This window comes from Babylonia areolata, chromosome 35, assembly GCF_041734735.1.
Source record: "Babylonia areolata isolate BAREFJ2019XMU chromosome 35, ASM4173473v1, whole genome shotgun sequence".
Lineage (NCBI taxonomy): Eukaryota > Metazoa > Mollusca > Gastropoda > Neogastropoda > Buccinidae > Babylonia > Babylonia areolata.
In genome coordinates this window covers 10,236,848-10,254,747 of record NC_134910.1, presented here as the reverse complement: position 1 = coordinate 10,254,747, position 17,900 = coordinate 10,236,848, and the positions used below count along the sequence as shown (strand labels likewise).

General features: G+C 41.7%; 1 protein-coding gene across 8 annotated transcripts in view; it reads left to right on the top strand.

The window, feature by feature from the left end:
- The window catches only part of LOC143277873 (MYCBP-associated protein-like), an 86,255-nt gene that overhangs the window by 20,976 nt on the left and 47,379 nt on the right, over positions 1-17,900 (top strand). For 2 of the 8 annotated variants that reach the window (XM_076582813.1, XM_076582817.1), the window contains exons 1-2: positions 8,783-9,267; positions 11,359-11,627. The exons of 2 other annotated variants lie outside the window; for them this stretch is intronic. In XM_076582813.1, the coding sequence (XP_076438928.1) occupies positions 11,549-11,627 (79 nt within the window). In that variant the 5' untranslated portion in view covers positions 8,783-9,267; positions 11,359-11,548. Of the gene's footprint in view, positions 1-8,782; positions 9,268-11,358; positions 11,628-17,900 lie in introns of those variants that run through there. 4 more of the 8 variants (XM_076582820.1, XM_076582815.1, XM_076582814.1 and 1 more) reach the window with 3 other exon arrangements.

The window sequence follows — 17,900 nt, the reverse complement described above, 5'->3', positions numbered from 1 at the left end:
TTTTATTTCTTTGAGGCGATCAATGGTGTGATGGCCTTGTACCTGTTCTTTTTGGTATTCTTTGACTTTTCTGAGGATTTCCGATTTTCCTAGATGTAGGCTGCTCGTTGGTGTTGCGTTACCAGCAAGTCTGTCAGCTCGCTCATTTCCCTTAACACCTGCATGTCCCGGGCAGTATGACCATGTGAGTTTTTTAAACTGAAAGTTGCGCATTGCGTTATGCCACTCTGGGCTTCCCATTCCGTTTTCAATTTTCTGTATGAGGTTCATTGAGTCGGTTAGGATCATGGCATGTTGGTTTCCGGGCGTATGGAAGGACGATAGCCACTGGAGGGCATGTGTCACGGCTTCAACTTCCATCGTTAGGCTGGAGGTTGTGACTTTGTAGGCAGCATTCTCTTCCCAAATTGTTTTTCCATTTTGTTTCGCAGTGAATCCCCAGCCAGACTGGTCTTCAGCGATCAATTGAAGAAGAGCAATCGAGTTTTCTTGAAACCCCTTTGCTGTAGTCAGTGATCGATTCCGAGAAGAAGAGAATTCGAATCTACTTTAAACGCCCTTCATCCGGCGATCAGGGATCGATTGAGGACTGAAGAGCATTATCACGGAGTCTACTTGAAACACTCCTTCTTCCAATCAGGGATCGACGATAGTAATCACTAATCAGCGTATTCTCGGAGTACCTAAGCTGCACGTGCACAAGCATATCGTCTTCAGTCTCCTCCGAGATGAACAAGGGAAGCAAACGCAGCATGTCCCTCCAGCTCCCGTCTCTCATGACAGTGGGAGGCCCGGAGGGCGCGTTCAAACATAGCTCTGCCCCCGCCAGCGCCCGCCGGCGTTACTCCATGTTCTCCACGGACTCCAACTCCAAGATGGCCGCCGCGGACAGGGAAGGCCGGAAGAAAGGTGAGAGTTGTCGGTCGTTGGTCCGGGTTTGAATTTGAGGTTTTATTGCTTGGACTTACAATTATACTCTGTTCACAAGTCCGTGGTTGTATTGGCGTTTTTGAGAAACCACCCATGAACGTTGACAAACCTGTCATTTTATAGCTGAAGTGTTATGAAATGGTGACTGGGTGTTTTGTACAATGACAAAAAAAAAAAGCGCTTTTCTTTTTCATGAGGTTTTTTTTTCCAAGTTGGGTGTATAAATTTCGGAACAATGACACACCGACCGGTGTACACATTGACAAACGCAGTCAGACTTCAAATACTGTTTTCAAATATTCCTTGAGGTTGAGATGGGTAACCTCTGATTTACTTTTTTCTTTTACAGTACCTATGACTTGAAACTAAAAACGTAGTCAAGACGATATACAAGAGCATGGAGAGAGAGAGAGAGAGAGAGAGAGAGAGAGAGAGAGAAGAAGAAGAAGAAGAAGAAGAAGAAGCAGGAAAACACGAAAAAAAAAACACACACGCACGCCCTTTGGTGTGTGTGTGTGTGTGTGTGCGCGCGCGCGAGCGTGCGTGTGTGTGTGTGCGCGCGAGCGTGCGTGTGTGTGTATACGAACATTTTTTGATCAAAGGTCTGCCCGTGAAATGTACAGACCCTTCATTTTGCTCTATAGTATAAAGCTATGCTTTGCTCCTGACGGCACTCCGTTTATTAAAACCAACTGAGAGACAAAAGAACGTACGTAACCGCCCGCAATTTGCACTAAACATTTACAACAACAACAACACTGACTGAACACCAATAACACATGCACTGACGTCAGTATTGACGAAACAAATATCAATCTGCACAAAACGCAATGCATTTGTTGTACCAGTGAATCACCCACGGTAGGCTGCGCACGGTTTTCGCAAAGCTCTGCAGCGTTCACTACAAACACCAATGGCGATTTAGAAGTAATCAAACGCAGCGTGTTGCCGCCCTGAGTATTGTAAAGATTGACATAAACTAACCAGTGGGTCGGTCTTCCAGTGCTGTTGTTTTCACAAGGGCGCTCAGTGTACCGTTGAAAATCCTGTGCTGGGTGCTTCAGTTGCATTGCGGCCGCGCTGGTCTGCAGCGGAAAATATATAAGTAAATGGGTGCCGGGTGGGAGTGATCGGACAGGTGTGTGTGTGTGTGTGTGTGTGTGTGTGTGTGTGTGTGTGTTTTGATACCTGGTGGTGGTGGTGGTGGTGGTGGTGGTGTGTGTGTGTGTGTGTGTGTTTCGATACATGGTGTTACTAGAAGTCCGTCACTGGAATCATCAGTCTGCTATCATGATCATCCTCGTATGATCATTATTATTGTAGTGATGATGCTGGGTGATGATGCTGATGCTAATGCTGCTGCTGTTGATGAGCTGTTGCTGTTACTACTATTGCTACTGCTACTACTGCTGCTGCTGCTGTTATTATAATCAATATTCGTTTTATCATCATCATCATTATTATTATCACTGATCATCACTTATTATCATTAACCTGCACCTATTACTCTTATTATCATAATCATTATGAAATATAATCAGTTTATTATGATATAATCATGACTGTTTTAACTGTTTAAAAGACTTACCATTTTAACGTCAGTTCACATACAGAACACAAGCTCTTGGGGTTTTTTGTTGTTTTTTTGTTGTTGTTTTTTTTCCTTCCACATTTCCTGACCAACTTTTTCCCAGCGACTTGAAGCAGACGACAATGCTCTCCAGAGAAACGCCACATTACCGAAACTTGCCGGATTAAAGATTACTTACCGTTACATTAGGCCAACACGTATCGGTCAATCCTTTGTCGACCTTTTTGAAGAATAGTTCGATAGAAACTCGATCTTTCTTCTTTTCTTTTTTGTTTTTTTGTTTTTTGGTGTGTGTGTTGTTGTTGTTTTTTGTGTTTTTTTGTTTTTGTTTTTTTGTTTTTTTCGGATTTCTTTCGTTTTTGTTGTTTTGTTGTTGCTGTTGTAACCAATGGAAGAACGAAACATAGAATAAAAGAGAAGAAAGAACTTCGACGGACGAAATAACGAAAGAAAGGAAGAAACATGTAAATCATTATGCATTAATCGATCGATGAACGAAACTTGGCAAGAGAGAAAGGAGAATACAGAAAAGAAGAGAAAAGAAAATGACAGAAAAAGAAAAGTAATATATATATATACATATATTTTTTTTAATGTTTAAAGGGACTGCATTTCTTTCTTTTTTATATCATGGTCTGTGTTTTGGGCGGAGTGTGTACTCCTTTCGTTCATTCTTTCTTTCTTCTTTCTTTCTTTCTTCCTTTCTTTCTTTCATTCATCTGTTCTTTTCTTTTGTCTGTTCTTTTACTAAAAACGTGTGAAATGACGGAGATCGGTCCCTGGTGGTTCAAAGCCTTTCTCATTATTTGTCTTTTGTCTGTCTGTCCGTCCATTCGTCTGTCTGTCCGTCTGTTTGTCTCTCTGTCTCTGTCTCTCTTTTATTCCGGCATCGCTCTCTCTCTCTCTCTCTCTCTCTCTCTCTCTCTCTCTCTAACCGGTTGTCCCCTTCTTTCTCACTCTCAGTCACACACACACACACACTCTCTCTCTCTCTCTCTGTCTCTGTGTCTGTCTGTCTGTATGTCTGTCTGTCTGTCTGTCTGTCTGTCTCTCTCTCTCTCTCTCTCTCTCTCTCTCTCTCTCTAACCGGTTGTCCCCTTCTTTCTCACTCTCAGTCACACACACACACTCTCTCTCTCTCTGTCTCTGTGTCTCTCTGTCGGTCTCTGTCTGTCTGTATGTCTCTCTCTCTCTCTCTCTCTCTCTCTCTCTCTCTCTCTCTCTCTCTCTCTCTCTCTCTGTTCTTCTTTCCTCTCCCTTCCTATTTCCGTCTGCCACCCCCACCCTCTCTCTGTCTCTGTCTGTCTGTCTGTCTGTCTGTCTGTCTGTCTCTCTCTCTCTCTCTCTCTCTCTCTCTCTCTCTCAGTGTTTCTCTGTCACTCTCTCTCTGTTCTTCTTTCCCTACCCTTCCTGTCTCTACCTCCCTCACCCCCACCCTCTGTCTGTCTCTGTCTCTGTGTGTGTTTGTGTGTCTGTCTGTCTGTGTGTCAGTGTGTGAACATGGCTGCGCCCGAGAGAGAGAGAGAGAGAGAGAGAGAGAGAGAGAGAGTTGTTGTTGTTATTGTTTTTAAATACTTTTCTTTCTTTCTTTTTTTTATAGTGTGTGTGTGTGTGTGTGTGTGTGTGTGTGTGTGTGTGTGTGTTTAATGAATATTTTCATACTTTTTTTTTTCCCGTGATGAGACACTGGATCCCGTTTCACAGGAGAACAACAAATACAAAATGGTCGGTGTGTTATCGATAGAATGAGATGGCAAAAGAAAAATCGCTGTGGCCACTGAAAGCCAGCGTTGGAGTGTATTGTGCGTGTTTATGTCTTGATGTCAACAGGCCGGCGACTAAAGAAAGCTTTGCCGGCCCGCCAGATTTTTTTTTTTTTTTTTTTTTTTTTTTTAATTCGGGGCGGTGTTGGGTACGAATAGGAGCACCCTTTCTGAAAAATGTTAACCCCGGGCGGCAATCTTATTCGGTTTTTTTTTGTTTGTTTTTTTGTTTTTTCTTAAATTTACTTTTCTCGTTTGTTTGTTATTTGATTTGATGAAATATATTATTACTAGTATATATTTACTTTTGTTTCTTTGTTTAATTATTCATTTGTTTATTATTTATTTTGCTTCTCCTTAGTCTTTGATTTTCATGCAGCTATCATATAGCTAGACTGAAGGACAATTAAAAATTTTTGTGTTGTCTTTTGTGTTAATTTATTTCATAATTATCGAGACTTCACCGGGGGGGCGTTTTGTTGTTGATGGTGGTGATGACAAGCGCCGGGGGGAGGGGCGTGGGGGTAAAATTGACAAGGGGGGTCACTGTGTGGACAGAGACCAACGGACAGACAGACAGACAGACAGACAGACAGCCTGGGAATCACTAGAGACTGACACCAGCGAGGACTTGGTTGATCGTGAATACCCATTCAGAGGGGGGGTGCACGGCTTCTTAGTAGGAGTTGTGAAGGGTGTATGTGTGTGTGTGTGTGTGTGTGTGTGCGGGGGAGGAGTGGGGGATAGGGGGGGGGGGGATGTTTGTCAGGTGTCCTGACGTTGCCATGGAGCTTCCGGGTGGCGTCTTAGATTTCTGTGTGTGTGTGTGTGTGTGTGTTTGCTGTTTTTTGTGTTTTTTTTTTGTTTTTTTTTACTGTGTATCTGTCTGGTTGTTAGTTTGGTTTTGTTGTTTGTTGCTGTTGTTTCTCTGTCTTTGATTCTTGTCTCTTTTGTCCCGTCTGCCTGCCTGTGTGTCTCTCTCCGTCTTTGTCTGTCTGTCTGTCTGTCTGTCTGTATGTCTCTCACGTAAACCTTTGTCTCTTTTTTTCTCTCTTTCTCTCTCTCTCTGTCTCTGTCTTACCCCACCTGTCCTTGTCTTTCGCTGTCTCTGTCTCTATGTTTGTCTGTGTGTGTGTGTGTGTGTGTGTGTGTGTGTGTGTGTGTGTGTGTGTGTGGGCGCGCGCGCGCGTCTTTGTCTCTCTTGCTTGAACTCTTGCCATCTCTCTGTCACTTTGTCTCTGTGTCTCTCTGTATCTGTCTCTCTGTATCGGTCTGTCTGTCAGTCTGTCTGTCCGCCTGCCTGGCAGTCTGTCCGTCTCTCTGGAACTCTGTCTGTCTCTCTGTCTGTCTGTCTGTCTGTCTCTCTTTCCGTTTCCTGTTTCTCTCACTTTCACTACTCACCCCCTCCCCCCCCCCCCCACCCCACACACACACACATACACACACCTCTCACGCTCACCCCAGCTCTCCTCCCATTTCAGTTCATTTGATTTCACCCCCAGCCCCCCCCCCCTCCCCCCGCACCCTTCCGCCCTCCGCCCCCCCCCCCCCCCCCCCCCCGCCCCCCCCCCCCCCCCCTTCTCTACCTCTCACCTCTGCCTGTGCATAAGCTCTCTATCTCTGTCCATGCCCTTCTCTCTGTTGTACCATAATAATAAATACAGATCATTATCATGCATGGTCATTCAGCTGTCTTCCAGCCCGCCCACCCACACGCACCCTTAGCTTATGCAAAAGAAAAGAGAAAGGAAACATAAAAATAGATCTTCATTGTGTCTTTGTGAGTAAAGTCGATTTTGTACTCAGTTGAGCGTCACACACACACACACACACACACACACACACACACACACACACACACACACACACACACACACACACACACACACACACACACACACACACACACACACACACACACACACACATATAGTGTGTGTGTGTGTGTCACAGTGTCTAATTTTTTTTTTTTTTTAACTTGTGGTGTCGCTTTCAGAATGCACAATACCAGAGCTGTGGTTTCTAAGCAGCTTTTTGTTTGGAAGAACGGTTGGAGTGGGAATGCATTTTTGACCTGTTGCTTGCTGTTGGGGCAAGGCTATTGTGTGTGTGTGTGTGTGTGTGTCGGTGTGTGTGTGTCGGTGTGTGGGTGTGTGTGTGAAAGAGAGAGAGTGTGTGTGTGTATGTGTGTGCGTGCGTGCGTGCGTGTGTAAGTGTGTGTGTGTGTGTGTGAGTGTGTCGGGGTGTGTGTGTGTGTGTGTGTGTGTGTGAAACTGGGCACATAGTGCATTCTCAGCATTATTCAGCAAGTGCGTCTCAGTGTTTGTGTGTCTGTCTCCGTCTGTGTCGGTTTTGTATGTCAGACTTCGAGGTGTTTGACTGAGTTTTCTCTCATTCTGAATTCTTTACACCCCACCTCCCATCCCTGCCATCTCTCCCCTCTCTCTCTCTCTCTCTCTCTCTCTCTCTGTCTCTCTCTCTGTGTCTCTCTCTCTCTCCGTGTTTCGGTGTTACATGCTTAAACGATTATCATATCTTTGATATGTACTTTTGTTATGTGTTCGTATTGATATGCTGTGTGTCGATGTCACACATGCTTGAATAATTATTATACGGATTATATGTAACTATGTTTCCCGTGTACTGTTCAAACCTGGGGGGGGGGGGGGGGCACAGTACCCGCCTGCCACATGGACTTTTTAAGCAAATGACAAAGTACCAAAGTGCCGCCGTTATCCCTTAGTACTTTAGTTTGCTTCAGTTGATTATGTTTTTCTTTTCTGTTCCATTTTATTTGTTTTGCACCATTTTTTGTACTCCGATTTGTAACTACTATGTCACTAGAGCTTTACAGCTGATGACATTAATAACAAAATTTTAAGTGTTCAGTTGTGTGTGTGTGTGTGTGTGTGTGTGTGTGTGTGCGCGCGTGCGTGCGTTACCCCCTCAGCGTCAGTTAGGTTAATCCGAAAGTTTAAGTTCAGACTAAAGCAGCCCAAGTGTTGGTCACTGAGGACCTTTGAATTTGAATGACACTCAGTTCCGGTCCGCCGTGCACCTGTGATCCGGCGCTGACGTAGTATGACGTCACAGTGTTGATGACGCTCGACTGTTTCCGGGTCCCCGAGACTCAGTTTTCATTTGAGTCCGTCATGTAGGCTGCGGCTAACACAAGACTCTGCTGGGGGATATAGGAGCTGACTGCCACGGTCCTATATAAAAAAAGAAAAAAAGAAAAGCTTTCTGGCTGGGGGTCGAACTCGAAACACGCCGGCGGTCCTTTCAGTCGTAAGTCCGCGACCGGCTATAACCACTTTGCCTATGTGACTCAGTGGTAGATGAAAAAAAATTGATTTGCTGACTTTAACTTGAGATTGTGTAAACATCGATTGATGGTGATAAGTAATCCCCGGCCCGGGCCAGGGTCTACATCGATCTACACAGTAGGCCTATATCGGTCTGCTGCAACATTACGTCGATCATAAGGTGGGATCAGTGCATGATAGCCGAGCCGCAAATTCTTGGTCATGAATGTGAGTGAGGTCCGTCGTGTGTGTTGTGGAAAAACAGCCTGTTCTGCAAACAATCCCCCCCCCCCCCCCCCCCCCTATAGGCCGCCCCCCGCCTTTCCTGAACCCCCACCGTGCCACAAACCCCTTCTTCGTCTCTGTCAGAGCGCGCACGCCTTCACTGAGTCACCGTCATTGATGAGCATTGACCTGCACCAACGTGTGTGTGTGTTTGTGTGTGTCACGGTGTGTGTGTGTGTGTGTGTGTTTCAGTGTCAGTTGTTGTTAGTTGTGTGTGCGTGTGTGTGTGTGTGTGTGTGTGTGTGTGTGTGTGATTTGTTGTTGTTGCTGTTTGTGTGTGTGACGGTGTGCTCGCTCGCGTGTGATGGATGTGTCTTGCTGAAGTAAGCCAGTGGATTTGTCACGGTACATAAAGTGTGTGTGATAGTTGCCGCACTGCATGTGCGTGCCATTGACGTGCTTGCGCCGGTGTGTGTCATGTCAGTATAGTCAGTGTGTGTGTGTGTGTGTGTCAGTGTGTGTGTGTGTGTGCCAGTGCCGTGTGTGTGTGGGCAGTGTGCCGGTGTGTGTCAGTGTGTGCCGCGTGTGTGTATGTGTGTGTGCGTCAGTGTGTGTCTCGGTGTGTGTGTGTGTGTGTGTGTGCTGGTGTGTGTGTGTGTGTGTGTGTGTGTGTGTGTGTCAGTGCCACGGTGTGTGTGTGTGTGTGTGTGTGTGTGTGTGTCAGTGCCACGGTGTGTGTGTGTGTGTGTGTGTGGTGTGCATGTGTGGTTACAGTATGTGCGGTGTGTGTGAGCGCGTGCGAGCCGTCAGTGCGTGCGTGCCAGCGTGCTCGAACGCATATTCACTCTCTCGCGGATCACTACTACTTTCTGTTAAAAGTGTGCGTGCGTCGGCGGTCGTTCATAAATGTAGGCCCCATATAGTATACTGACAAACTGTATCGATAACATCCGGCTGAGCTGAAAGGGAAAGAAAATAGGAGACCCCGTTCCTTCAGTGAACAATACAAAGCGTACGTGTCTGGTGTCAAAGACAGGATCGAAGAGAACGGTGTCGGTGGATCGTTTGAGGCCTGCGGGCATGTTCCAGTCTAACTGCACTAACCCTGTCGTAAAAATCGACAGGTTACTGAACTGAACTGGAAAAAAAAAAAAAAAAAAAAAAAAAAAACAACAACAACAACCAAACTCTGTGTACGAAACGCTGTGCTCTGAAGGCTGGCTAGCTTTACTTGTTTCGCAACGTTGCACGCGCGAGAGAAAGCAGACGAGTTCAACCAAAACACCGGAGAAGAATTTTTGGGGGGGGGAGGGGTGTGGGACAGACACACGAGGATTTTTTTTCAGTGAGAGAAGGACGCGACAGGATTTTCAGTGCCGTGTTTTATTGGTCTAATGATCCCAGTTGGTGACAGATTTGAGTCAGATGAATTCATTGCCAGTTGTGCATAAATGTAAAGTTTAAGGGTTGTGCTAGCTTTTACTGAGTTCACTGACAGGCAAAACTGAAAAAAAAGGACATTTCTCTGCGATGCTATGCCTTAATAAATCAAAAGGAAGTGTCTAAACATTAAAACTCTGATGACTACATTAACGATATTTGTTTATTCTAATTATGCACACACAAAAAGTAGTTAAAACAGGTCAAAATTTTATTCTATTTTTATTTATTCAGTTCATATACGTACTTTATTTATTTTTATCACCAGAACTGTTTGAATAACAGATAAAATGTAGATAAGTTTACTGAGTACCATAAACAAAATTATATACATTGTATCATTACAAATTATTACTATTTTGTCACTATGACTATGAATTTATATGTGTGTAAAAATTGATTACAGTTGCTCTCTCCGGGGAGAGCAATAAGCCACTACAGTGCAGCTGGTGTCACTCCCTTTTTTTCTGTCAGCAGGTGTATTTTTTTTACTAAGTGGATTTTTTTTACAGAATTTTGACAGGGACAGGTCTCTCGTTGTTGTTGCTGTGGGTTCTTTAACTTGCACTAATTTTTAATGCTTGCTCAGTTGCTGCATATGGGACCTGGTTTATCGCACCATCCAAAGGACTAGTGTCCAGATCTCTGCTCAAGGTCTCTCTCTCTCTCTCTCTCTCTCTCTCTCTCTCTCTCTCTCTATATATATATATATATATATATATATATATATATATATTTGCATTTATTCTTTTATTAACTATATATATAGAGAGAGAGAATTGTAAAAATGTGCAGGATATATCACTTTCTGTTACTTTAAATCTTGACAAAAATTACATATATGTAATTACGGAGAGAGCAAAGATGTGCTAATGGTGCCTATTTAACTGTGAATTCATATATTTTAATTTTGTAATTGTTGATAGAAAGGTACATTGGTTAATGGCCATGAGTTTAGGGGATAAACTGCTTTGGACCATTGTTTTTATGTTCTTTATGTTTTTGCATTCGATACGCTTAGTTTGTATGACTGAAAACAACAAAGATGAATTTTCTTTGTTGGTATTAAACACACAGCACAATGCCTTTGATTTTTTGACTGCACAGATACAGGTGCAGACTTAAAGAAAAAAAATGGCACAAAGTTCTTTTTTCGTTCACTCAAAAACATGAGTGGGCTTTTATGTATATGGCTGTTTTTACCCCCACTGCTGTTTTGGGGAGGGTGCAAACCAGGTATGTTCTTGTTTCCATAACTCACAGAACACTGACATGGATTACAGGATCTTTAGCATGTGTTATCTTCTGCGTGTGTATTCACACGAAGGGGTTTCAGGCACTCACAGGTCTGCACACATGTAGACCTGAGAGACCCCTTTACCCACCAGGCGTTGTGATAGGGATTTAAACCAGGTACCCTCAAATTGGAAGTCCACTTTAACCACTCGGCTGTTTCGTCCAACACAAAGTTGATAGAGGTCAAGATTATCTCCCTGATTTAAGGGGCATCAAGAGTTCTCATTCCTCAAAAAAATGTTTGACTTTACACACATGTTGTGATGTACACAAAACATAGTTATGAATTATTGTAAATTGCAGTTTAAAGTGGTTCGTTAACTTTTGTAAAAGTCAAGGTAACAGTGAAAAAAAAAAAAAACGTTTTCACAATTTTAGTCAATCCTGTTGACGGGTCAGTAGTTGGTGGACCTTGGTGATGTAAAATGTGGTAATACTTCAACCAGTGATATATTTCAGCTTTGAATGACCTTTCCTTGTGGTTTGAAGCTGACATATATAATATGGTGTAACTACTATTTTGCTTTTGTTAACGTGATTAAGTAAAAACAAACAAACAAAAAAACCACCAACAACATTTGCATCACTAGAATATTTGGGGGGGGGGGGTTTCTGTAAGATTGGAACTTGATGGCTGTGCTTGTATTTTGTCCTCAAATAGGATTAGAAAACAAAAATATGTTCATGTCTGGCTTTAGTTTTATTTGTTTGAAGAGACAGTTGATAAAAAAGATTATGTTCTCATTACGCTTCAAAATTGTTTATCTAAGTTTTTTTTTTTTTTTTTTGTTTGTTTGTTTTTTAATAGAAAATCAGAAGGTTTTTTTTTTCTCCCCTGTTTAAACTTATGATAACCACAAGGATGGCGCCTTTTCATTGATGTCATGCACCTTAGAAAATAAGGTGGACTGCAAAGTAAAGAAAAAGAAGGAAGAAGATCAGATCTATGGAAATACAGAGCAGGTTACTGGCAGAACTGTTAAGTAAAGAGTGAAAAAATGTCTGGACGACGGAGCAGTAAGGCCGCTGCGAGTTCACGCCGTTCCTCTGTGTTGGCAGGAACTACCTCTCAGATCAGTAAGTCAGTGGGTTTGTGTGTGGCACTCGCATGAAAAAGTCATTTTAATAAGAATGAGATTTTTTTTTTTAAGAATTTTGTTCAGTGTAACATGGGAACTACATTACAGATCGGTATGTCTGTGGATTTGTGTGTGGCCCACTCAAATGAATATGTCTCTGAATTTGTCAGGTATTGGGTAGTCCTGGAAATTCATATTTGTGTAACATGGGAACTACCTCTCAGATCAGTAAGTCTGTGGATTTGTGTGTGGCACTGACATGAGTAAGTCTCTGAATTTGTCAGTTATTACTTTATTAGGTAGTCCTGGAAATTCAAATTTGTGTAACAAGGGAACTACCTCTCAGACCAGTAAGTGGATTTGTGTGTGGCACTCACAAGAGAAAGTCTTAGAAATAAAGCACAAGGTCAGCACTCTGTGTTATAAATGTATTCACAAATCTGCCCCTTCCTATCTCTGTGGCTGCCTTCACCTCTACACTCCATCTTGCTCACTAAGATTGGCTTCGGATCCACTCCACTTACGCATACCCAGATTCAAACACTCGACTGCTGGCCGCCGTTCTTTCTCTGTCTCTGGACCTTGCAATTGGAATGAACTTCCTCTTTCGCTTCCACACTCCACACTCAGCTCTTTCAAGTCTGGCCTTAAAACCCACCTCTTCCCAAAATAGCCTCCCTTCCGTGCCTCTTCCTTGTCTTCAGTTTCTCCAGTTTTAGAGTTATGCATGCGTGTGAATGGCTGATTCGAAAGTGCTTTTATTTGTCTCTGCACAAGATTCAGCGCTATATAAATACCATTATTATTATTGTTATTATATCAAGTTGAATAAGTTGGTCGTTGTGATTCATGTTTGAGTAACATGCTTGCCTAGTTCTGTGTCTTTTGTTTGTCTCCCTTCCTTTCCAGCTGTATTGAGTTGTCCTTCCATCCCACACCTCCTCCGTCCCCCCTCCCACATCCTTCATATTATTTTTTTTTTCTAAAAGACCTTTGAAATTCTGAATTACACTTGGATGCGCAACCATGAGGGGATTGACTCATTGAGACAAAATGTCTTGTTAGGTTTTGTCATGTCAGGTTCTGTGTGTATGTGTGTGTAGGAGGATTTTTTTGCAGACATTTTGTTATAGTATTGATTTTGATAGGTAGGAGGGAGGGGGTGGAGGGGTCAGGGGGGTTGAATGGTGAGTTGGGAGATACAGAGTTTTGTGTGTGTGTGTGTGTTCATTGTAGACATTTTGTTATAGTATTAATTTCAAAAGGTAGGAGAGGAGGGTGTAGGGAGGTGTTAAATGGTGAGTTGGGGAAACCCATGTGTGTGTGCATGTGTGTGTGTGTGTGCGTGTGTGTATGCGCGCGCACCATGAGTGTACCTGTGTATCTGTATGTGTGTTTGTGTGTGTGTGTGGTTCATGTATGTGTGTGTGTATGTGAGCAAGGTGAATGTGCTGTGTTTGTATGCAGATGTTTGTTCCAGTCCGACACTATGATACTAACTTTGCCCACCAACTCTTTGATGTGTAAGTCCTTTAAGTAATTTCCTGTAACTGTATTTAGAGGGTGTTTTTTTTTCTTCCAAATTTCACCCACATTTTTACCCTCATTTGCCCAGTTTCCCCCAACCCTCCATTCATCCACATCTCCCACCCCTTCTAATAAATAATACTCAGATGTATTCATAAATACTTTAACAAAATGTCTTCAGTCACCGATATGTGTGACGGGACATTAAACAAAAATTCCTCCTCTTTGATGTGTGTTAGTTGGTGTGTCTGTTCTTCAACCACTCTATGTGTGTATGTGTGTGTGCATGCGCACATGTGTGTGTGTGTGATTGTTCTTCAACCACTCTATGTGTGTATGTGTGTGTGCATGCACACATGTGTGTGTGTGTGTGATTGTACCTGTATACCCTGAGCATTATTATCAGTTGGCCAAAGTTCATGTGGCTTTATGTTGTGTGTCATCCCCCCCTGTGAAAAAAAGGAACGGAAAGACCAGCAAGACTGCCGCCATAGTTGATTGATACAGCATGGATGTCAATACCGCCACCATTCCAACTCATTCATGAGGCAGTAGTTATTTAGGTCGTGGCCCGTTCTGACCTCACAACATTGTTGGAAATTTCAATGTATAGGCAATGCATTGCTTATGTTGCAGACTTGCCGGAAAATAAGGGGAAAAGATACCCCCCCAGGGGGGAGTTCAGAAAGACAAGGATTGTCAGTAAAAGAAAATAAAGAACAAGAATTTTCGGTGAAAGAGAATCCACGGGTTTTCAGTGAGGGAAAAAGATTCAAGGATTTAAAGTGAGTGGAAGGTATTCAAGGATTTTAAGTAATAGAAAGATATTCAACTTAGAGGATTTAAAGTGAAAGACATTCAAGGATTTAAACTGAGAGAAAGGTGTTCAAGGATTTTAAGTAATAGAAAGATATTCAACTTAGAGGATTTAAAGTGAAAGACATTCAAGGATTTAAAGTGAGAGAAAGATGTTCAAGGATTTTAAGTAATAGAAAGATATTCAACTTAGAGGATTTAAAGTGAAAGACATTCAAGGATTTAAAGTGAGAGAAAGGTATTCAAGGATTTTAAGTAATAGAAAGATATTTAACTTAGAGGATTTAAAGTGAAAGACATTCAAGGATTTAAAGTGAGAGAAAGATGTTCAAGGATTTCAGTACGAGAAAGACAGTCATTGATTGTTAGTGAAAGACAATCAAGGATTTTAGCTGTTGTGACTGTGATTTCACTGACTTTCACTGAGTTATTTGATTGGTCACATGTTTGTAACGGTAGAAAAAAAGGTTTTTGTTTTGTTTACCTCTTGAAATTTGATTTTTTTTTTTAAGTGCGAAAGCATCTTGTATCCATATATATGTTCTACCTTCCAAGATAAACATGTGAAGGGTTCAGTTGTGATCAAAATGTCAACACAAAGATAGAAGCAAAGACAGAAAAGGAAAGGAAACATTGACTGGTATACCCCCCACACACCCCTGCCCCCTCAAACAACAACAATAACAACAACAACAAAACGAAACAAACAAAACAACAACAAAACAAAACAATCACCAAAAACAACAGATAAAATCCTAAGTGTCAGAAGTCAAAACGAACTGCTGACAGAAATTTTAAGTAGGAAATAAAATGTTTTCATGACGGAGCAGCAAGCAGTCTGCAGGTCTGTGAAGTTTCTCTGTGTTGGGAGGAGTTAGTGCTCATGTAAGTAAATCCTTGCATGTGTGTGTGTGTGTGTGTGCATGAAGTGGAGTGTTGCCCTAAAGGTAACGCGTCCACCTAGGAAGCGAGAGAATCTGAGCGCACTGGTTCGAATCACACCAGCAGTCGCCAGTATTTTCTCCCCCTCCTTAAGACCTTGAGCTGTGGTCTGGTTTGGGTAGTGGATAGATGTGGGAGAGTGGTCATGGTTGTGGTGGGTGAATAGTGTTCATGTTCACATGTGTCTGTGTGTGTGTGTGTGTGCTTGTATGTATGCATGTGTGTGTGTGTGTGTATGTGTGTGACTGTAACAGAGAGGGAGAGAGAGAGAGAACATTATTTCTGATATAACTAAGCGCTGACCGTAAGATTCCTTTTTTTACGTCCAGCCATTGATCTCTAGACATGACATGACATTTTTTTTTTATTAAATAAACAAAATGTTCATTTCAAGGGGTTAGAACACATCTATCAGCCAATTCAATTTCGCATGAAGTGGAAGGCTTCTTACTTGGGATTATTACTGTACATATATAGATAGATAACAAACAATGATTGACGTAATAACTCAATGAACCAGCTACCCTTTTCATTTTTGACTCACTTGTGTAAACAAAGTGAGTCTATGTTTTAACCCGGTGTTCGGTTGTCTGTGTGTGTGTGTCTGTGTGTCCGTGGTAAACTTTAACATTGACATTTTCTCTGCAAATACTTTGTCAGTTGACACCAAATTAGGCATAAAAATAGGAAAAATTCAGTTCTTTCCAGTCATCTTGTTTAAAACAATATTGCATCTCTGGGATGGGCACAAAAAAATAAAAAAAGAAGCCAAAATTGTATGCAAACTGCATTTATTGTTATATTTATATTTTTTGTATTCTCTAAACTTGACACTTTGATCTGATATTCTGACACAACAACAAGAGCAGTCATTATTATCATTTTTTGTTCAAACAGGAACTTCTTTTGCTAAGCAAGGAAGTTTTATTTATTTTGCAAACGTTTTGGTGCAGATAGTAGAAAAGGGAAATTAATCTGTAGTTAATGGTAGGGGACTTAATTTACTTGAAACTGATCTTTCTCATCTTAAACATACACTTTGAAATTATACTCAATACAATAAAAGCGAACACACGGAGTTCGAATCTGTTTAGGACTTCTTTTTTTTCTTTTTTCTTTCTTTTCTTTTTTTTTCTTTTTTCTTTCTTTTCTTTTTTTTTTTTTTTTTTTTTTTTATAACTCAAAGCTTTATAATAACTAATACAGAACACATTTTAACGATCAGATTTTTTTTTTTTTTAAGTGTATCACAAGTGAGTCTTGAAGGCCTTGCCTCTCTTGTTATTTCATCAAAAGACATCCAGACTTCAAAATTTTGATTTATCATTCTCCATTATCACCAATCAATCTTCTGTTCTATACTCTGACCTTTTCTGAAACACTTTGTTAAAAAATCTGGACAACTGAAAAACAGATAACTCATCATCACACGACATCACATAATGAACATTTCCATTAGTTTTTAGAATAATATTTGCATCTGTCCTGAAAATATCATATGCTTTTCAAATAAACAGCATGTGGGATTCATCTTCAATCTGTCATTGATCTCTGGAGAGAGACAGTGCGAGGTACACATAAATGAATGTAGGATTGTGTGTGTGTGTGTGTGTGTGTGTGTGTGTGTGTGATTCAGTTAGTTGTTAGTAAACAAGAAACTTTGTAATGCACAGTAACTCAAGAGTATTGGTAAACCCACTCCACAAATTCATACCTGCACCCTTTGCGTGTGTTAACAGAGTACGTGACAAAAGAGGTGCTAGGTTAAGGTAGAATGTCCCCACTCTCTGTACATTTCTATATGACTCACTGTCTATCTTTCATTCCCTTTCTAAGTCCCTTTCAATCTCTCTTGAGCTGTCCCTTTTCCTTCTGTTTTTTGCTAGACGATTTAAAGGGCTTTTCATGTGTAACTTAGAGATAAGGGACTCACCTGTTATTCACACCTTGAATGAGCAGGTGTGATATTGAATCTGTCTCCAGGTGCATTGAACTTTATCTGGTCATAGGTTATGTTGCCATGTCCTTGCAGTATGTGTGTGTGTGTGACTGTGTGTGTTTGTGTGTGTGTGTGTGTGTGGAGGGGGTAGGAAAGTGAGTGGTGGTGGTTAACAGAAATGAAGTTCAGATGGTAACTAACTGACTGCTCTTCAATTGTAAGATATTACTGTATCTGTGGAGAGACAGTGAGAAAGAGGGAGAGAGAGACTCAAACTCGTGAAAACAGTTATATGCTATATGTGAGGACAGACAAATGGAAGAAATGTTTGTTGTCCCCAACTGATTTTATACATTTTAGGACACACACACACACACACACACACACACACACACACACACACACACACACACTGACACACACACACACACACACACACACACACACACACACTGACACACACACACACACACACACACACACACACACACACACACAGTCACTCACTCATGAACACATATCTACACGCACACATTCACTCTGTGTCTGCAGGTAAAAGGCAAGCATCATCACAGTTTTTTGCAACGTTTGTGGTCAGACTTGCAGAAATGTAAATTTCTAATAATACTGCGTCACTGTTTTGGCCCCAAAGCTAGCATCATTACAATTCTGCTTTTGTATAGGTAATACCAATAAAGAATCAGTGGAGTTTTCTGTCTACTTGCATACAGATGGGCAGTAAGACAAGCATTACTCGACTTCTCAGGATACCTCACGTCAGAAGTAAGACCTATGGACACAGATCGTTTTTTTTTCAATCGCCAAAGACGTGGAACAAGCTCCCTAATAACCTCCGTTATTCTGATTCCCTCGCATCTTTTAAATCTCGTCTCAAAACTCACCTTTTCCCTCAGCAATAAGTTCAATTGTGGCAGGTCCACTTCCTTTGCGTTAGCTGTGCTTGACTATGTGTGTATACATATATATGTGTACATAACTACATGCATGTATATGAATGTGTATTGTGTGTGCGTGTGTTTATGTAAG